Source organism: Amia ocellicauda, chromosome 18, assembly GCF_036373705.1.
Source record: "Amia ocellicauda isolate fAmiCal2 chromosome 18, fAmiCal2.hap1, whole genome shotgun sequence".
Classification (NCBI taxonomy): Eukaryota; Metazoa; Chordata; class Actinopteri; order Amiiformes; family Amiidae; genus Amia; species Amia ocellicauda.
In genome coordinates, this window is record NC_089867.1 from 11,989,877 (window position 1) to 12,008,778 (window position 18,902).

Sequence of the window (18,902 nt, forward strand, 5' to 3'; positions counted from 1 at the left end):
GTCTCTTTAAGTGACGATGACCTTTCGTCGATCACGTGATTTTGAGTTTATTTTACTTCCGGTTTACTTCTGGTTTGTGGTCGCTAGCTCTGCAGTGTTACCATCCTGATATTCTGGACCTATTTAATGTAATCAGTAACGAAACTGAAATTAACTGAAACTAACAGTGCTGAAGAATTAAAGCGTGAAGTGAAAATGCCAGCTGTCTCTTTTTTTGGTTTAATACGAAAATAAACTGGTATCTGTCGCCTAAGTTCCAGCCTATACGCAGATGCAATATTTGGTAAGTGTCTAAAGTTAGTTAGTTGGGTGGGTAGGAGGTGAATAATGATCATAGTTCGTACCTTAATATATCATCGAGTGGTATTTCTAACTTAAAACTGATTAGTCATGGTAAAAGATCATGTATTATTTGCCAACAGCCCCCCAGTCTTGCCAAACCCTTCTGTGTAGCATAGTGTTTTAAATGTGTGCTGTTGTTTGACTTGTCTGTTTTACTGTGTCGTGAAAAAATCTAGCTTTACTTTTCCATTTGAAATCTACATTGGAATTAAGCGAATGGCCAAGTTTCATCTTGTTTACCGGCGATGATCTGGTTAAAAAAGTGACAACCACTGCCATATTATTAAATGTTAATACAGTAGGCTATATCACTTAACAATACACATGGTATACTTAAAACCAAATGCAACAAACTTGGAGTGCATTTTGTGTAGTCTTTTTTTTTTTTTCCTGTTGTCGATGATTGGTTTCTGTTTCGTTTATAGCTTAGTGTCACAGCCACTAGATCCAGGCCTACACATAGACACATATACGATAGCAGCTTCTGATGCCAGATACATACAGGCTGCTATGGTATTTGGTTTTGATGCAAAGCAGTTTCGTAATTGGGCTTTGATGAAGAGTTAAAGGAAGTACAGGTTTTCTCCGCTCCGAGATCAAAACAACTTGAACTACACAGTAAGGATGCCAAAGTCTTTCTACCGCTGTACTGAATCAAATACTTATTTCATTAAATCTAAATGTATACTATGCTGTGTAGTTGTATTACGTACTTCAGGTATAAGTGTTGTTCTACATGTTAGTCATTACGAAAAATTGAAGATAACACTTCTTGTCGTTCTACTGAATTACACGCAGCTTCTCAGCCTTGAGATGTTTTAATTACTTAAGTCACTAAGCTGTAACTATTAATCCAAATGTAATGGCATAATTTGGCATCAATATAATATTACAATCGCATTCTATGGCAATGGCATGATTGAGTCTTGGTGAAAAAAAGTGAAACTGAGTATTGTGGGAATTCAATCTGTGACTCAGCAGTCTTGTTCAGCACAAACCATTCATCAGCCATTAGAGTTAATTATGTACACGTTCATTTATGTATTTACTTGGTTAAATATATACTGTTATGTGTGTATCATTGTCATGTGGGAATAAATATGTTATAGGGCCTGTATCAGCAGCAGCAGCAGCAGCAGTAGCAGTAGCAGTAGCAGCCTATTTCAATCCACTGCTGGACGAAGGCCTCCCCAATCTCAAGATGTTTCCACTTGCTTCGATCTATACCTTCCCCTTTTAATATCAAGCCTGCAAAGTTTATTTCATCTTCCTATCTTCTGTGTGGTTGTTTTCATCTCTTGGGATCCATTTGATAGCTTCCTTTGTCCATCTTTGATCTGTTGTTCTTGCAGTGTGTCCGGCCCATTGCCATTTTAACATATTTACTCTTTCAATGATGTCAGATATAGTGTTTGTTCACACATTCATTCATGTATTTTCTATCCCTCATCCTCAGTTTCTGTAACATGTTTGAAATTAGTTACCAGGTTGTTCAGAAATCAGCGTGCAGTGGTAGGATGCATTGATCAAATAATTTGGCATATAAAAAAATATAATATACTTTAGACCTTGGATTATGCAGACAAATAAATTGAGTTATGTTTCTTTATCTGGCAAGGGAAATGCTTTGTAAGCAGGTTTCCAGCTGTTTTTTTTAGCTAGAGAATGTTGGTTCAACCTTTTTTTAAGGAAGCTAGTAGGACTTAAATTATGATAAATGATTCCAAGTGGTGCACTAAAATAGCCCAAGCTGGTGCAGTGTACACTGTGGCACTATATGTGTAGCACTGTAATTGGACAATAACCAATTGTCTTGGAAGGATTTTTCTTGCTTTACATAATTGTTGTCGTCCCCACACCCACCGTACCCCATTCTTTTATTTTAAAATGTCCCTGAAATAACAGCTGAATGTCAGTTTTGTTTATGAGAGAGGGTTGGTTTCTAACAAGTGATCCTATGAATTTCATAATTACATTTCTAATTAGGGAGTGCCTTTTTAAAATCTGCTTTGGGAGTCTTATCCTTTCAAAACTGTTAAAATGTTTATTTTGTTCTTGGTCTTGAAACCACTTAAAACCTCTCCAGAAGGCCAACGCATGAGACTGCTGGTCCAGAGAGAGGAGTAGTGCCAAAGTGTCTGGAAAAAAAACAGTACTAATGTAATGAATACTAAAAGAGATCCTGTGCAAATCTTTCTTTCATGTCTCTGCGTAATGAACCTGAATAAAGCTTCTTGGGCATTTGGTGTTTTGTGAACCTCTGCAGTACCTGAATGCAATATTAATTTTAAGCCTGCACAAGGGTTTTAAATAATTTCAATATCATACCATTGATTATCTGATGCAGACAACACTTGGTATTGTTGTATGAATATTGTTAGGTATGCTAGGCTTTATATTCTCACTTGAATCTCATGAATAGTAATCATTATCTCAATAGACCTACATTTGTTCTAACACTATTATATCATATAAAAGCAAGTATTTTTGTAATATTTGAAACAGTGTAATCTAATTGATCATTTTCACAGATGTAATTAGAAATAGCCAAACCAACATGTTTTGCCGTTATCATTGAGAGCTACATTTATCCTCCCTGCACTGCCTTGGCTCTGATGTCCTGGAGGATGTTTATTTTGTCTTTCTCTTGCCTGTGCTAGTTCAGGGATTGTAGTGGTTATAGCTGAGTTGAATATCTTTCAGCTGGCTGGAAATCAGGTAGTTGTGGCCTGCAGCTTCTGAAACAGTATCTGGCACTTCAGTCCAAGACCTGATTGCTGCTAAGCCCGCCTTGAGATTTTGTCTATGAATTAAATTGCATACAGATGTTTTCTGCTCTTAAGTCTGGGATTCATACAAACTGTGAGATTCAATGTGTTAACAGACCTGCTCTGTCATCTAACAGGGCATTTGAAAGTCACTGTGACCTGTTTATTTCAGTGGAGGCAGTCCAAATACACTTCATCCAGTCAACCGCAAGCCTTAGTTTTCTGCAGTTTAAAGAGGAATATTAAACTACATGAATCACAGAGTAACATTGTTTCTAGTGAAGTGTGTTCATGCTTTCACCTACAGCTGTACATTGTGTGTAGCATAAATATCTTAAACTACCACATGAGGTGATATTGATATTTGTCCTTTTTATTATTTTCTCAGCCAGACAGCATCAATTCCTACAGCAGGCTGAATTCAGTGTATTGTGCCACATGTCTGCCTTTTCAGCTGTCCAGAGTACAGAGCGTGTCTTTGACCCTGCTTGTGACATTTCTTTGAACACAGGTATCATGGAGTGTCTGGCGGTAGACGATGACATTTGCATCCTCAAGCATGAGACGGCTGACAGCGTGCTGCAGCAAACGCAGGAGAGCCCTGTTTCAGTCAGTTCAGGGGATGAGTCCGTCGCCTCTCACTTTGCACTTGTCACCGCTTATGAAGACATCAAAAAACGACTGAAGGAGGCTGAGAAAGAAAACTTGTTTTTGAGGAAGAGAGTCAAGCAACTGGAAGATAAGGTAAAGCTTTCATCTCCTAGATAGAATGGGGCCTGGACAAGATGAGACCAGACTAATTTAAAATGGATTGCATTCCTGTCACTGAACCCAAAGGACTGTTACGAAGCCAAAACCGGGTTTGACAGTGTTGGGGGAGAAACGTGAGCGTTGAATGTGCAGAGGGTTTATAAAATGTACAATTAAACAGTCGGGTGAAATGATAGGTTGTGTTGCGTTCATCTTGGTAGGTTTCCTAATTTGATCACATAGAGAAGGTACGATACAAGCAAAGGAGAAGCCATTGTGTTGTCTTTTTTTCTTTTCCTTCAGTTAATTAAGCCAGATGAAATATCCTCAGATGGACCCAAGTATGTAAATAAAGCATTCAGCGCCTATCGTGGAATCTACATAGAAAAGAATGACCTTCAGCTGGAGCTGGATAAAGTGGTGTGTATGAAATGAGGACTGGTCTGTGTGCTGCGAGCTGAAGATGTGCGAGATGTCAGCTCTGCCTTGGCCCTTTGTGCTTTTTCCATGGTTTCAGAAAACTCAGAAACACTGTAATATAGCAGAGTTTATATTTTTATACAGTGTTTTAAAAGTAAAAGGTAAACTGACCCTTAGACCCACTTAGCGAGAGACCAAACCAATATGTTCTTTGTGTTCTCAATATTACAAAGTAAACAAAATCACTATAAAAACAAACCTCTATAAATTAGTGAATACTATTTAGGTACAAGAGAAGATCGGTATACTTTTAGTATAGTTTGTTGTTTTCAACAAATGTAATTTCTGCATTTATTTGTTGTGGAAGATTTTGTTTGTGTGTTTTCTTAATATCAAATAACAGAAAAAAGAGAAGACTGAGTCTGAAAAACTCTTGACTGAACAACTGCAAGCCAAGGAGTTGGAGGTTCTGCAGCTCAGAACCGAGTTGGAAACAAGCCAAGGTACTGTGATCTCACACGGTTTGTAACCGTACGATGACACTGTGCATGCGTATTGTCACTACAGTCAATACATTTTTTATGTTTTTTTTAGTCAGTGCCTTTTCATGATGAGCACAATCTGAACTGCTTAAAAATGGTTACAATGCTGACAATGGTGCAAGGGTATGGAAATAAATCAATATTTGGTGTGTGGGGGGGGGAGGGAATACCATATGGATCATTTTCAGGAGATGATTTTAAAAATTTGATGGTTGCATATTTATAAACTACAGAATAACTACACATGTACAAATGTGTTAAATCTAATGAGTTTCATCTCACTGTGCATAATTTAGTATCACTGTTCTGTTCCAATTGGTATTGGTAGTTGTCTTAAAATGTCAGTAGTGTCCATTATTATGACAGAATTGCCTCACCTTGCCACAGGCCTTTTCACAATGGTTCAGACACTTTAACACATAGAAAGTGTATGAAATAATGTTTCTTCCACTTGGAGAGAAAGCCAATTAATGTGACAATTGTTTTTATTTTATTTTTACCCCTTCTTTTACTGTGGTTTCAAGCATTCCATGAGACTAAATATTTTTACTGTGAGGCATTTAGTTCCAGTCATTCTCACATTTAAAATACAAATTGTTGAGTGTATGTATGTGTGTGTGTGTATATGTATGTATGTATGTATGTATGTATATATATATATATATATATGTGTGTGTGTGTGTGTGTGTGTGTATATATATATATATATATATATATACACTCACCTAAAGGATTATTAGGAACACCTGTTCAATTTCTCATTAATGCAATTATCTAACCAACCAATCACATGGCAGTTGCTTCAATGCATTTAGGGGTGTGGTCCTGGTCAAGACAATCTCCTGAACTCCAAACTGAATGTCTGAATGGGAAAGAAAGGTGATTTAAGCAATTTTGAGCGTGGCATGGTTGTTGGTGCCAGACGGGCCGGTCTGAGTATTTCACAATCTGCTCAGTTACTGGGATTTTCACGCACAACCATTTCTAGGGTTTACAAAGAATGGTGTGAAAAGGGAAAAACATCCAGTATGCGGCAGTCCTGTGGGCGAAAATGCCTTGTTGATGCTAGAGGTCAGAGGAGAATGGGCCGACTGATTCAAGCTGATAGAAGAGCAACTTTGACTGAAATAACCACTCGTTACAACCGAGGTATGCAGCAAAGCATTTGTGAAGCCACAACACGTACAACCTTGAGGCGGATGGGCTACAACAGCAGAAGACCCCACCGGGTACCACTCATCTCCACTACAAATAGGAAAAAGAGGCTACAATTTGCACAACCTCACCAAAATTGGACAGTTGAAGACTGGAAAAATGTTGCCTGGTCTGATGAGTCTCGATTTCTGTTGAGACATTCAGATGGTAGAGTCAGAATTTGGCGTAAACAGAATGAGAACATGGATCCATCATGCCTTGTTACCACTGTGCAGGCTGGTGGTGGTGGTGTAATGGTGTGGGGGATGTTTTCTTGGCACACTTTAGGCCCCTTAGTGCCAATTGGGCATCGTTTAAATGCCACGGCCTACCTGAGCATTGTTTCTGACCATGTCCATCCCTTTATGACCACCATGTACCCATCCTCTGATGGCTACTTCCAGCAGGATAATGCACCATGTCACAAAGGTCGAATCATTTCAAATTGGTTTCTTGAACATGACAATGAGTTCACTGTACTAAACTGGCCCCCACAGTCACCAGATCTCAACCCAATAGAGCATCTTTGGGATGTGGTGGAACGGGAGCTTGGTGCCCTGGATGTGCATCCCACAAATCTCCATCAACTGCAAGATGCTATCCTATCAATATGGGCCAACATTTCTAAAGAATGCTTTCAGCACCTTGTTGAATCAATGCCACGTAGAATTAAGGCAGTTCTGAAGGCGAAAGGGGGTCAAACACAGTATTAGTATGGTGTTCCTAATAATCCTTTAGGTGAGTGTGTGTGTGTGTGTGTGTATATATATATATATATATATATATATATATATATATATATATATATATATATATATATAATCAAGCAGTCTATCAAACTGCTTTGTGATAAGGGCTTGATTGATATTCTGCTGTTTTTCTACAGTGATGAAATCCATGAACCAATCCCAGGATTTTTGGGATGTTTATAAAGTGAACCACGAACTGAAGATACACACTCTACAGCAGCAACTAGATATAATAAAGGTGCAATATAGCAGACTGCAAGAAAAATGCAAGGCAAGACCTATTGAATTCTTAGTTTTTTTTCCATTTGTATTTTATATTTTTGGTCTTTCTTTTTTAATTTCAATCTAAATCTAAGTGTTATTATTTTTAAAATCTATTTGGGAGGAAACATTTTGCTTATCCCCATTTAGTTTTTACAAAGGATGTACAAACATCCTACCCATGGCTGTGTGTGGCTTGGAGATTTGAAGGCTAGCTTTGAGCAGATGCCAAGAAAAGGAAATTACCCAAATTAACAAATGCTTCAACATTTGTGCCTTCGTCTGTGTTGATGAAGACCGCAGCCAAGGAAACAGGTTTATTTTTTAGAGAATCATTTCATCAAATAAATTGTTTTTCTTAATGTTGTTTTGGAAATTAACAAGGACACTGGAACTGAACTCCCTGCAAAACATGCTAAAGCAAACAAGCACATTGCACTGAGTAGAATTCGTAAGCAGTTAAGACTCCTCAGCAATTCCTTTTAAAATTAATTTAAAACAAGCTTAAATATGGCCAATCAAAACCTACCTTAGGAAGCAACATTGAAGATCAGGAGGAGGTTAATTCTGGGTGGTTGGTAGGTTGTGATATACTGAATATGATGCCACTTATTTACGACCCGACGTTGTGTTTTTGTTGTTTGTTTCTTTGTTAATTCCAGGACCAGCCTGGAAATGATCTGTCCAACACTGAAGAGAAGCAGGAATGTCGGTATGTTAAAAATGCAGTCCTGCATGTGATTTAGTTTCAACACAGTGCATTCCATTCACTACCCATTTTTCCATCAGTATTAAATTGATCTGGTGCCGTCTCCGATTTAATGTCTGTTGTCATGGGTTTTATTTGTATGCAAGGCATAGGTTCATATAAACCCATTTCAGTAAATTAGTATAGGTCCACTTGGACAAAAAGCTCTCTCTCCCCTATATATTTATATTAAGCAAATTATATTACATACCTGTATCTAGGGAGAGTTTAGACTTACCAGCCACCAGAGGGCGCTGAATGAATATAAATTAACTACTCTCTACAATGTCTTAGGAATTCAATGTTCAATTATTGTGGAAGGTAATTTATCACGGACTTTGCACATCAATACCTTTGTGATGCATCAGGTGTATTTTAAATACACCATCTTCAATCCTGTTCTTTCTTTATTTTTTGGGTGGAGGTTCACAAACGCATGCAGATAAGTGTAGTGATAAAAATGACATTGACTGAACAGAATACTGTGAGGAATATGAAGTTCACATTTATATTGCTTTTAAATCCTTATGGTTAAACAATCTGTATAAGATGGAAACCAATTATGTTGGGGGGGGGAGATATAGAAGATAAACCTTGTAGTGTTTTTAAAAATGCAATTGTGTTGATGTTTCAGTGTTCATCATAGGGCTCTGTGTGGTGCTTAGATCAGACTCCTTCAGCTGCTAGAACTGACTCCTGGCATCATTTTGCTCTGCCTTCCACTGCCCTCAGTAATGCATTCTTTAAAACATTCAGCCTATGAAGACACAGCATTTTTTTCTCTCTGGCCTGATTAAGGCCTGAGTCTGAAAGATTATGTCCAAAGCCTACAAACAGGGGAAAACTACTGTTTCACAGGAGAGGGAGTTCAAGAGGTAATTGTGGGCCCTGGAGACACCAACATTTAGCACAGAAACCACAAAAAACGCTTACAGTTTGTATTATGAAACATCAGTGTTCAATTACTGAGCGCAAACCGAGAAAAGGGAAATATAGAAAATAGTCTGTTAAAAATAGACCAGTTAATTTAGGATTGAACAGATCAACGGTATACAATTAATCAGCAAATAAGTAGAACAACAGCTGAAAGTATATGACGCAGCAGGGCAGTCAATGGGCGGCTCTCCGTAAATCAAATCTGTATGACTTGATTGCTCAGCAAAGGATAAATCTATGTATGTATTAAACAAAATAAATGCATAGCCCTACATACATATTTTTAAACCCCACCTCCTCCAAAACCACTCTCATAATCTCTGGCACAATAACCTTAAATTACTAAATGTAGCCATATATTGTGTTTGTTTATAATACAATAGGGACACGCTTTCTGTATCAGAAAACAGATTTACAAAATTATAGTTTTAATTTATCTTTAGACAGACATTCAGATCATACGTACTAGTTCAAAAAGTGCTTTATAATAATGTGTGTGTGTATATATATATACATGTTACTGAAATGTAACTCGCAGAGCGGTCCCGTTCTTGTACCTTTGCAGAATGCGCAAAACTGCGCATATCTGCGCCACTCGACCGTGACCGGCTGCTTTCAGAGCGATTCACGGCGCTGGCGTGACCTACAGACACGCCTCCTTCGGCCCCGCCCCTTCACCCATGACCTCCAGTATCACCTGTTGCGTTTTAACTGTCCAGTCAAAAATATAAATCACATGATTTAGTTATGGTAACAGAAAAACACAGTGTGTTTTACTGGTATAGTGTGATCTCATTCATTTGTTTTTATTTTCGTAATAATTAATTACCGGATGTTGTTGTAGCGGAGACCGGATGCAAAATGGCTGCCGGAAGAAAGCAGCACGTTTTTAGACGGACTAGCGGCGTTTGTAAGGAGCAGACGCCATTTTAGAAATAACGTGTGACCTATCAAGTTTAGTTAGATCAACATCAATCCAATTCAATATAAATATGATCAAGCAAAAAAAAAAATGCCGGAGAGAGGGGCACTCGAGCCCCCGGCGCTCTGGTCCTCAGCGTGAACATGATCGCGACTACAATTGATGGTTTATTTGATTTCATTCTGTATTGATCTGTTCAGACACGATTCCCACGCACCGTTAAACGTAGGTAGCAGAGTCCACAATCGGCTTTAAATGAATAATTATTTAGTTGTTTATTATAAAGATGCTTACCTAACTTAATTGGATACACTCTTCCCATAATTGCGTCTGCTCCTTACAAGGATGGCCTTTTCGACTAAATTTCTTCTAGGAGCCAAGATGTAATTCAGTCACTGTGTAAAGTATGTAAAAGAGCGACCACCTCACCACCCCCCTACAGGCGAGAGCGGGACTCGAACCCACGTCTTTGGAGCTGAAAGTCCGGCGCCGTAACCACTCGGCCATCTTGCCTGTCGGGTGCGATGGCTGTTTCTTTTGCTTTAACCTGTTATACTGCAGTTCCCATGCACTGTTAAGTGTAGATAGTCGAGTCCACAATCGGTTTTAAAAACGTGATCAAATAGACGGAAAAGCCGTGTTTGTAAGGAGCAGACGCCATTTTGTAGAGAACGTGTAACTTCTCAAATTAGGTCCATCGCCGTAAGCACTCGGCCATCCTCGCATGGCAGTTACAATTGATCATTTACTTTGATTTATTATTGATGTAGAAATGTAATTAACCTTTTGGGGGTGTTTATTATAAAACGGTTTACCTAACTTAATTTTGCACGTTACACAGTTTCCGAAATTGCGTCTGCTCCTTACAAAGATGTATAAGCGAATTTTCTGTCATTGGCTGAATATGGTCAGAGAAGCACTGTACTTTAATATTAATATTATGCTATTTGAATGTAGCTTCCACTTACGTTAAGGATGTCTACAATTTAATCATAGCGCTCTCTCTCAAGTACATACTTGTCATTGTTATTATTTTAATATATTCCTTATCAAGCTAACATTTTGTGAACAAACTACGATCCTGAAATGCTCCTTTATCAACCTGCTACTCAGACTCTATTTTTCGGACTATATTGGCTCCTGCAAGTTCAAAGTAGAGTGGATTTTCACTGTATTGACAGTTATTGTGTAAATATCACTTTCTCCTCCATTTTAATTATATCTCCCCTGAGCCTCCTACTTCTCTCTGATTGGCTGATGGGTGTTTACGTCACGCTCTGCGTTGCCGCGTAACTCCGCCCCTCTTCCGCGCATGTCCGGTGTGAAGCCCCTTTAACCCGTGCAGGGACGTGCAAACTAAGCGTCCCGTTTCATTTAAAGTAAGACACAAGAGATCACGGTACATAGTCATTTCATAGAAACACTACACATATATATTATTATTTTGTATTTGTCGGGCCCCCTTGTGTCCTGGCAAAGATTCAAGGCACATCATGAACCCCATTAGTTGCTCCCCTGCTTACAAAGTAACCCTGGGTGCTGTCCAAATTCTGTCACAATTCACGGTAAAATAATGTATGTTATAAGCTTATTCAGATATACAGTACTGTGTTTTTATGCAAAAGGGTGTATTTTCACCACAAGAGGGAGTACAAACACAGCTTTTGCAAAACACACAATCTTTCCATTGTTAAGATCCTATATTTTTCAAATTAAAACTAAGAATTTCATATTTGTTTGAAACAAAATGGTAGTCTGTAAAGAACTTTTTTTTCCTCTCTGGTTATGTGTTCAGAAATATAGATGTATGGAAGTATGCCCTGAGATTGCCCCGTCAATGTGTAGTTTTGCCCTGTAAACTATGATAATTTCTCAAAGATTGTTGATAGGGGTTAATGCAGTATTCAATATTTTGTGAGCGTGCCCTGTTCCTTTGAGAAGGTGTTTGTTAAAAGGTTATATGTGCATTGTTTCAGATAGGGGGGCTGATGTGTGGGCTGTCTGACAGCATGTGGTCTTCAAGTTCTTTGCCTGTCAATGTGTGAAAGGCACGTGAGACTCACAGGTGTGCAACACGAAGTTCACTTCAAGAATGAAGCACCATGCCAGAAAAACTATCACTTGCTTGTTATAATAAGAATTAAATTGTTGCATTTCCTTTTTCACAATCATCCAAAAAATGGGTCACAATGCTTTACATCCCACCATGCAGCTCCTGTAGTTCTCCGCAGTGCTAAAGATTGACAAACCGATTTATGCTGTGGTTCTCATAGCTTGCTCTCATCATCTCATATTTCACTCTGACTGATGGCTCTGTCCTTATTGTACCTTATTTTTCATTTTTCACAGTATGGTATAATGCATCAATTTCTACAGTTAATATAATTTGGGAGTTTCTTTTTAGTTATAGTTATCCATAAAAAAAAAAAATGTGTTAATAAAGCCTTACGTTTTCAAGTAGTATATGTGATAACAGTGTAAAAACACAGGACATGTATATGAGTTGCTGGTTAGAAAAAGAAACATTATCAACCTTTCCTACATATACTCCTCCTCTCAAGAAGGAATTATGCCTTGCAATATTACTGGAATGAAGGAATACGTTCCCGTTGTGCAGTGTTATGGTGAATCTCTAAATAAACTGTAAAGGAAATCATTGTTCTATATATTTCTGTTTCTATGAACTTCTGTACTCTGGAAACATTGCCGTACAAATGTACAGGAGGTGTACAAAATTACTACTCACTTGTGCCTCTGATTATAAGCCCATGGTTAAATGTGTAATTTCTCACATGTTTAGCAAAATTCTAAGTATATTTATGATGAGGCTTGCGGAATCCATCACATGCAGCACATGAAACGCATTCACACTGGTGTTTTTCCTTTTGAAGTTGTTTTCATATGATCCTAATTTATTCACTCCTGATTCATCTAAGAATCTGAAGTAATAGTGGGTAACAATAACACTTAGTAGTATACAAATAAATAGATGCATAAATACAACAGGGGGAAAAATACATGTAAAATTCAATATAATTTATTACACAAAATTAAACTCTATTATAAGTAAATAAGTGAATGTCATATGTCATGTATTTTAAATATGTTTTGCATTACCTTGTGTGTGTTTAATAAATAAGTGTATGTGTGTGTGTGTGTATATATATATATATATATACACACACACACACACACACACACACACACACACACATACACTTATTCATGAACACACAATTTCACACCAAGTGAAAAGTAGATAATTTGAGCATAAGCTCTTTATTTTGAGATATGTTGCAAATCTTGGTATCACATAGTTATTAAAATATTAAATTATATTTAACTGTATTTTTCATCTTTTGGGACATAGTATCCCATTATAGCAGCTAGTAGATTAGATGTTTGAACTTTATCTGTAATAAACTGAATGCCTGACTCATTGCATCTCAGCAAGTGTTAAAATGGTAAGTTGTCGCATTTGTTCGTTAGCAAGAGCATGACAGAATCCGAAAGCAAGCAAAACAAAGGCTACTTAGCAAAAATACATTTCACAATTTGTTGCTGAAGTTTAACTGGCAAAGGAGGATTTTATTGATAGATGTATTGTATAATTTTGTATGAATTTATTCCACCTAGAATTTTGTAATCAGTAGTGAAATAAATTAGGTAGAAATATACGGTATATGATAACATTTTTTGTGATACCTTATGATTAATTGTATTTATCTGTTAAATGTATGTGCAAGGGATGGCATAAAGTAGATTTAAAATTTAAAATATTTAAAATTTAAATGTGGTAATACTCTCCTTAACTATGTTTTGATGAGACAATATAAGTTTGTTATATTACAACCCATTACAAGAATGTTATAGTACAAAGACTTGAGTAAAATATTTCTACTAATATTGATTTAACCTCCTAGTATAACCCATTGCCTCCTTGACATGCTAAAGCCTCCCAAAACTATTGAGATTAATTCAGTGTATTCAGAAATAAGTCAACATACCTAGGGATGTGTGCTTTACTAGTGTTTTCTCTGACGTGTTAAGTGAGATTGTCCTTTTCTGTGTGTGTTGGGAAAATATTTAGGGGCAAATGCATTTCAGTAAAAGAAATTAACACTGACGATCAATAGGTGAGACCGTGTTCATTGTGTGATCATTTTAAACAGTGGGTTTTTGAGAATCTGTAATGATGTGATAGGAGATGTATGTGATGTATCACACAAAATAATGGTTTATTGTACAGAAGGAAATGAGAACTGAATGATTAAAAAAATTAAATGTTCTAGAATCCTACAGGTTTTTATAACTTGGAAATTCTAGAAATGGATGGGAATTTTCAGTAAAAAAATAAAATAATGGATTGAAATTTGTCAAGTAGTTTTTACTACTAGTTACTGCTGTCATTTTAGCAATAGCAATGATAGAAGGTCTTCATTATTTTACAGTGTTTAAAATGATTATGTAAATTACATGTTTTTTTGTTTGTTTTTGGTGGGGTGGGGTTTTTATTTCTATCTTGTGTAATCATCATAGTTTGGTTCGGGTTTCCATAAATGTTGTAATCTCTCTTCTCGGTTATTATTGAGTATTTTTATTTAGATTTTTCAATTTTTCGTTTTGTTTTTAATAAGGGACAAATATAAATTAAACTAACCTTTGTCCAAGCAGAGAATTATAAATCTTGATTGTATTTGTCATCTGGTAGATTATACTTCTGTTTTCTCATCTGAAATAGTCTAGCAACGTAGAATATAAAGATTATATTGCACAAGTCCTTTGTAAAAAAAATAAATAATAATAATAATAATAATAATAAATGTGTATGTATTTATATACACACACATTTTTCAAGCTTTTATTGCATAATTACACCTGAAAGAAAAATGCACTTGTCTCACTTTTTTTTTTTTTTTAATCTTTCTTACTATAGCTGCGGTTAGATTTAAAGTATTGTTTATGTATGTCCCTCACATTTTTTTAATTTACGTTTGTAATAATGTTATGTATCCCATAATTCGTCGATATTTTAGAAGTGTATAACTGCATACTGAAGACAAAGGTTTTGTGTAAGTGAATGGATGTTTTGGTCATCTGCGGCTGACTGATTATTTGTGTTTATTTTCAGGGATGTTGCTCTGCTGAAGACATACACGGACCTGAGAAGAGAGATGTCTAATTTATATGCAGTGACTAAGTTGCAAGCCGAGATGGTGAGAAAACTGAGAGACAACTCGCAAGGTGCAGCCAGCAGAGGTAAGTCAGGTGGCTGTGGGTAGGAGTCTGTTTAATCACTCTTCCCATCTGCATTCTCTAACTCGATCAATTATCAGGTTTTATCAAAATCTGACAGATAGAATCTTAAAAACCCTGTCGCACCTTGTTTTGTTGTTTTTTTTCTTTCTTTCTTTTTCTTCTTCAGCCTACTCATTTGTTTCAACTTGGGCTTCTACTTTCCATACCGGTCAACTTAGCGCCTTGAGGTGTTACTGATAGGCTCTCCTCTTTAGTGAGTTGCCTGCTGTGGCGGGTTCACACTGCTGTGCGTAGACACCACAGTGTTAAGTCTTTACTTATATTTGACATTTACTGTAACCAGTTCACAAAGGCATGCTCACAAACATGTGCATATGTTTTTTTTGTTGTTATTGTAAATGTAAGAGCTATGCACAAGTTCACTTGAGTAAATGCAGATAAAACATTTAAAAACATCAATATGTTTATGCACTTCTATATGCATTATAAAATTGCATTTTTTTTTTCCTTTCCTGCACAAGTTCCCTCTTTACTGTGCTGGATTTTCTTCTGCACTATGCTAAACGATAATATAGCTTTTTTCAATTGTTCCATGCACCACAGACATACTAAAAACAAACTCACTTTATGAAAGTTCAGACAACAATTTGTCTTCAGTGAAAACATTTTGTGACCCGAGTCATCGCACAATTATTTTTTAATCTTTTAATTAAAATGCTTACATTTAAATGTATTTGTTTTAGAGTTTTTATTTAGCTCTTGAGCTATAGGTCAGCCTTTTTATATGTGTAAAATAATAATGGAAGTGTAATATTAATATAATTCATATAATAATCAAACCATTTAATTTGTCTTGCACAGGCGAGACTGGTTTCCCTTAATGTCTGCACAAAAAAAAGTATTAAAATACAAACCGTGGCAGACATGATTATTAAAATATTACAGATAATGAACTCCAGATACAGTAAGAGTACTATTCATTCAGCAGGGATTGCATTTTATTCCCTCAACACTACTAGAAAAACAGAGGTGCAAATTAAAAAACAGTGAAGCACACCAGTATATGTATTTGATATTACAGGATTCTTACATTCAGAATCTGTGGTCGTGTGTTGTAGTGCAATGCACGGACATAATTACTTTTTTTTCTATCAGTCAGTTTTAATGTTTTTTTTATTATTAGTCTCTTTTTTGGGGTGTGGGGTCTGAATTGACCAACGTGACTCTAAGAAGACATTTTTCCCCCGTTTTGCTCATTCTGAGAAAAAAAAAAAAGCTATTTCTGTAGAAGTGTGTTAAGGCGAGTGTTAATTCAAGTGGTGACAGTAGACGCATGAAGCGCACAATAGAGGTGCAAATTTCACATGGGATTACATTTTTATATAAGGTAGCAATTCATTTGAAAGCCTTCAGAATCACTTCATATCATCTTAACCAGGTATTAACCACTTTGCACTGTTGTTAAATTAAATCCATGCCTTCAACCTAAAAACTGAAACAACTGTGCACATTTCAAGTACTGAAATAAAATGCAGCTCCGAGTTTGGGGATCATATCCTTTTAAACAATAAAACATGTATTTATTGCAGTATTTTTTTTTAAACCCCCTGACAATCATTTATTTTGAGAGATTCCAGCATTTGTGCGTTTTTGTTTTTGTCAAAACCAAAACCATTCTATAATGGTGACACTAGCCTGATATGGTTGAGTTAAAAATGTAGTATCATGTATCGCACACAGCGTACCGGCAGCTGTAAAAGCGAACTTGATCTGCATCCTCAAACTCGATCAATTATCAGGTTTTATCAAAATCTGAGAATGCAAATTTCACATGGGATTAAGTTTTTACATAAAACAGCAATTAATTTGAAAGCCTTCAGAATCACTTCATATCATCTTAACCAGATATTAACCACTTTGCACTGTTAAATTAAATCCACACCTTCGGTCTATAAGCAGAAACAACTGCACATTTCAAGGACTGAAATAAATTGCTGCTCCATAAGAGCGATTTGAAGAGTGGTCTTCTTGAAAAAGCAGAGTTAATGTTGCAGAGTTTTACTGAGGACACCCCGTGGAAAAAGTTGGAGAAGGTGACAAAGATCTGGAATAAAAGCCCACAACCGAACCTTCCAAGCAGTTAAACACCTTGTCATCTCGTCTTTTTGTCTTCTTCATTTTATATGTGACCCCTCAAAACATGTTGAACCTACTACATAAGGGAATCCCCCTGCTTTGTATGTACATCCACAAATGATGCCTACATGATAAATTCCAAGGGAGATCCCCAGTGATTTAAAAAATATAGATAAATAGAGTTGCATAATTTATTGTCATCTGTGTGATGGCTTGAATTATTTCTGTTGAACTTGTTGTTCAAGACAATAATGCATTTAATAATGTAATACATTAGGACAAAGGAGTACTTTCTTCCATTAAAGTTTACAGTAACTTGTATCGTAACTATAGTAAGTAAATATAATTAGTGGACAATGACAATGTTCTCATGTTTTTCACAGCCTGTTTAAACACACACACATTTTTTTCTCTGCCCCAGGTTCTGGATATTGAGGTATTGATACGTATATTCAAATTCACAAAATCACCCACCAGCTTGTTAAGAAAGTCATGATTAATTAGAAACTGGTGTTAATGGTTCTAGTCCCTCTTTGGGGTGGGGATGTGTAGCTGGCCTCTCTGCTGGACTAATCGTAGGGGTTTTAACTAAGCAAACAGTGTGTTTGCGGTGCTTAGGGCTGGGAACTGTCCCAGGAGCTTGGTACAGGGTGTGCTATTAGCATTGCATAGCCAGGAAGTTTACTGTCCATTTCCTAAATATGTCTCCCTTCTCTTCCTGAATCGGTTTGAATTCCAAATTTAAGAATTTGCTCTTCTTGGTGTCCTTCTTAATCACGCCCAAACCTTTTTTGTTCCCCCCCCCCCCCCATCGTTATATTGAAGAAATGTGGTACTCCCAAAATGCTTAAGTATCGGATTTCCCCCTCCTTCAATTTATAAAAAATAGAAAGGGAATTTTGACGTGCAAATGATTACTACTATTGTGATTAAATTCTCAAGTGAAGAACACCCAAAAGAAAGAAACCACAACGATTTAGTCTAGATTTTCTCCAATGCATTTCTACAACCTGGGGCTAATGATAATAATTGTTTATGATATCAATATATTTTAAATTTGAATTGCAATTGCCACAGCTTGATTGATATATTAAACTGACCCCATGTCTGCATTATGTATGATGGATTGCCATTCCTTTTACGAATTTGTTAATATTTCCCCAGATTGATCTTGGTTTAGTAGAACCTTTTTTTATATATCCATTATTCAAATGAAAGGAGAATAGTCTCTATAATGATTCAGTCTTGTAAATCTCCAAGTAGAATGTGAAAAAAGGAGCATTAATTTACATTTCTCTGTTGTTGTGTGTGTGTGTGTTGTGTCTACTTTCAGTCTCTGCCACAGTTCCAGTCCAGTGCTTAGAAGACGTTGAAAAAGTGAAACGGACAGTGCCCTCGTTCCCTTATCCGAGCTCCCACAGCTACTCTGAAAGCCCCGCGCTGGGCTTCCCCACAGCCGCCGCCTTGAGCGACGAGGCCGGACTCCGGACCAGCCCCAGGCCGGCTCCCGTGGGCAGCTCGGCCGAGCAGCACCACGGCTCCTACGGGAAGAGCTCATTGGACGAGAACTCCTGGTCCTTCCCGAATTGTCCCAAACCAAGCACCGCCCAGTTCTGGGAAAGCACACGCAACTCCCCCAACCCGAGCGCTCCGAAGAACCCCAACACGGACTGGGTCAGACCGTACTGATGTTGATTTTGAATTTTAATGATTAGTTGGAAGTGATGTAACTGTTGTAAAGGGATGCAGCTGTGTGCTACCTCTCGGTTCAATCTGCCTTAACAAGACGTCCTACACGAGGAACTTCCACAGAGGGGATCATTGGGGTTTCTGTTCAGTTATGAAGGACATGTCCGCTCCTCCGTCAAGAAGGCT

At 37.1% G+C, this 18,902-nt stretch overlaps 1 protein-coding gene across 2 annotated transcripts; it reads left to right on the forward strand.

Moving 5' to 3' along the window:
• The first annotated feature begins 57 nt into the window (after positions 1 to 57).
• Positions 58 to 18,902, forward strand: azi2 (5-azacytidine induced 2). Of its 2 annotated transcripts, none has more exons than XM_066691413.1 (8): positions 58 to 283; positions 3,622 to 3,854; positions 4,164 to 4,280; positions 4,684 to 4,783; positions 6,903 to 7,036; positions 7,689 to 7,738; positions 14,764 to 14,891; positions 18,361 to 18,902. In XM_066691413.1, the coding sequence occupies exons 2-8, from the start codon at positions 3,627 to 3,629 to the stop codon at positions 18,714 to 18,716; spliced, it is 1,113 nt and encodes a 370-aa protein (XP_066547510.1). In that variant the 5' UTR covers positions 58 to 283; positions 3,622 to 3,626; the 3' UTR covers positions 18,717 to 18,902. The 2 variants fall into 2 exon arrangements, with proteins under 2 accessions (XP_066547510.1, XP_066547511.1); XM_066691414.1 differs by lacking the exon at positions 58 to 283 and adding an exon at positions 838 to 960.

Bases quoted from the DNA above. Each gene is read 5' to 3' on its own strand.
- azi2 (XM_066691413.1), top strand. From the start codon at position 3,627: ATGGAGTGTCTGGCGGTAGACGATGACATTTGCATCCTCAAGCATGAG. The intron at 7,037-7,688 runs GCAAGACCTATT...TGTTAATTCCAG, and splicing joins GACTGCAAGAAAAATGCAAG to GACCAGCCTGGAAATGATCT. The intron at 7,739-14,763 runs GTATGTTAAAAA...GTTTATTTTCAG, and splicing joins GAAGAGAAGCAGGAATGTCG to GGATGTTGCTCTGCTGAAGA.